At 42.6% G+C, this 3,008-nt stretch overlaps 1 protein-coding gene across 1 annotated transcript; it reads left to right on the top strand.

Moving 5' to 3' along the window:
• Window positions 1-770: 770 nt before the first annotated feature.
• LOC126993137 (UDP-glucuronosyltransferase 2B14-like) lies at window positions 771-2,161 on the top strand. Its single transcript, XM_050851997.1, has 2 exons — window positions 771-1,014; window positions 1,176-2,161. Exons 1-2 carry the CDS (start codon window positions 944-946, stop codon window positions 1,453-1,455), a joined length of 351 nt encoding a protein of 116 aa, XP_050707954.1. The 5' UTR covers window positions 771-943; the 3' UTR covers window positions 1,456-2,161.
• Window positions 2,162-3,008: the final 847 nt, after the last annotated feature.

A 3,008-nucleotide genomic window follows, 5' to 3' on the forward strand; every position in this document is an offset into this window, starting at 1 on the left:
ATTTATCTCCTCGGCCGCTCGGTGAGGTGATAAATGTGTGTGTGTGTGTGTGTGTGTGTGTGTGTGTGTGTGTGTGTGATCCTGAAATATGGTTGAGCTTCTCGTGATTAAGGATAGGCAAATCGAGCCTATTGTAATGCGGCGGTATGTAGGCTAGAGAGACGGAGGAGGGGGGGTAATGAAGGGGCAGGTGTGGGGGGAGGCTGGCGGAAGAAAGGGAGCAGGACAGACCAATCAGATGTCACTAGGAGGCGGGGGCGACGGGGGGGTGGGGAGGGGGGGACAGGCTGTGCCTCATGAGTAAATTTCCTGACAAGTGAGCGCTGTCCAGACAAGTGGTTGCAGGACTTACTTGTTAATATGCCTTTTATACAGACGGTATCTAAGGTGAGGGGCCTATTGACGACGTCATAGCAACGTAACGGTTTCATAGTGTTTGGTTGCCAATTGTCGCCCGAGAGTTTACCGAAGTCCCCCCTGACGATTCAGGAGGGAAGTGCCTTTATTATACGCTTTTCCTTGATAATGTAGTTCGGGAATATTAGCGGAAGGTCTGAAACTCTCCCTGCCTGAGTAAAAGATCAATCCAACACTTTGTTACTTAGTTAAAAACGAAAAACGATGCCACAATGGCCTCGGCAATGCATTTTTTTTTTTTTTTTTTTTTTAGTAGCGAATGGTTGAGCAAGAAACCTGACTAGGCAAAGAACAAAAGATTAACGAGCAGGCGACCGAGTGCGGCTCACCTGTCTGTATAGATCTGTGTTTTAACATAGAAAACCGTTGTCCAACAGCTCATGACAACGTGAAAGTGTTCATCTCTCACGGCGGCCTGAACAGCGTGCAGGAGTCCATCTTCCACGCCACACCCCTCCTTGTCCTCCCCGTCTTCGGTGACCAACCAACGCAAGCCGTGTTTGTGGAAAGCTCGGGTCTGGGTCACATGCTGGAGTGGGAGGAACTTACTGCCGATAGGATTGTCAACGCCCTCACTGATATTATAAACGAACCAAAGTTAGTTTTCAGTGTTTTAGTTCACCACGCATGAACTCATGAGTATCTGTCAGATGTATTTGGTATAATTGGCAACTGGAGAACATTTTAAGACGACTGGAATATCGTGATCCAGAATCCGCGACGATCTCGTGTAACTGTGTTTCCTTGTGTTTGTCCAGGTACAAAGAGGCCGTGTCGGTGATGTCGGCGTCCTTAAGGGATCAGCTGACTACGCCGCAGGAGCGCGCCGTCTTCTGGACGGAGTACGTGATCCGCCACCGAGGGGCGCCGCAGCTGAGGTGCCCGGCCACCCAGCTGTCCTGGGTGGAGTTCCTGCTGCTGGACGTGGTGGGCCTCCTGCTGATGGCCCTACTGCTGCTGCTGCTGCTCCTGCGTCGCTTCTCTTGGGCAGTGTTTGCCTTAGTCTTTACTGACCGTGTCAAGAAAAAGAAGGAGTGACGCGAGACAAAGTGAAGTTTGTTTGTAAGTGATGGTGTATAACGACTGCATGTTGTATAGATAAGGGGGGGGGGTTGTAATATTCATCCTATATTAGATTCCTTATGTTCTAAGTGTAACTCCTCCCTTATTTATGGACCGATATCTTTCATTCGAAAAGCATTTTGATCAGGAAGGATAGGGGCTTAAAGCTTGCTATCGTTTGGATGTAAACAATAGTAGAATTTTTTTTTTTTAAGTTCGATGTAATAATAAATAAAAAAAATAAAAAAAAATTACAAATATTTTTCAAAAATCAAAATCAACTACAAACAAAAGGTTTCGATAGCAGACCCTATTCCTTTCACATACTTTCATAAGGTGCACTGAAAGATATGTGTATAACAAGAAGTGCGAAGGAGGAGATTTTTTTTTAATGTTCAAAATCATGGTTTTGAGAAATCAAGCGATGAAGTTGAAATATTTTGTGTATTTAACCTATTCCACCTAGGGACTTAAAATCTTCAGAATATATACATCAAGATATGAAGAAAAAATAGACATGGTTCCCTTTACTTACCTGCATTGGTTGTGTACACAGGCTGCTTTGTTTACCCTTGGTTATTTTTTTACGGGGTCACAAATCCATGTACTCGAATTTTATCATTTTTCTCCATATTTCAAAGTAAAAGCCAGTGTTCTGTTGTGTAAAATCAATAAAATATAATTCAAAAGACATCTGCTGCGGATAAATAGTGTTTTGTTGGATTCATGAAAAAAAAAGTATGATATCGATTTTTCACGGACAAATACAAAAATATATTAGTGACTGCTAAAATTTTCCATTTTATTAGCTAGTGGTCACATGTACTCGTATGTACTTCGTTTCATGACAGACCAAAAAAAAAAAAAAAAAAAAAAAAAAATCCTAAAATTAAAAAGGGATGAAAACATGGATTGCAAGCCAGTGGCGCCGCGCGGAAGCTCGTTGCTGGTCGTTGCATTGCATGTTGCATACCACTGGATTATTTTTTCATCACAGTATATATATATATATATATATATATATATATATATATATATATATATATATATATATATATATATATATATATATATATATATTACAACAAAGGAGGCAGCTCAAGGCCACAAAAAAAACAATAATAAAAAAGCCCGTTAATCGCTGCTCCCATAAAAGAATCAGAAGAGGTGGCCAAAAGCAAGGTCAAATTCGGGAGGAGAGGTGTCCTGAAACCCTCCTCTTGAAAGAGTTCAAGTCGTAGGCAGGAGGAAATACAGATGAAGGAAGATTGTTCCAGAGTTTACCAGCGTGAGGGATGAAAGAGTGAAGATGCTGGTTAACTCTTGCCTAAGGGGTTAGGACAGTATAGGGATGGGCATGAGTAGAAAGTCGTGTGCAGCGGGGCCGCGGGAGTGGGGGAGGAATGCAGTTAGCAAGTTCAGAAGAGCAGTCAGCGTGGAAATATCGATAGAAGATAGAAAGAGAGGCAACTTTGCGGCGGAATTTAAGAGGTAGAAGACTATCAGAAGGAGGAGGAGAGCTGATGAGA

Source organism: Eriocheir sinensis, unplaced genomic scaffold, assembly GCF_024679095.1.
Source record: "Eriocheir sinensis breed Jianghai 21 unplaced genomic scaffold, ASM2467909v1 Scaffold567, whole genome shotgun sequence".
Taxonomy (NCBI): Eukaryota; Metazoa; Arthropoda; class Malacostraca; order Decapoda; family Varunidae; genus Eriocheir; species Eriocheir sinensis.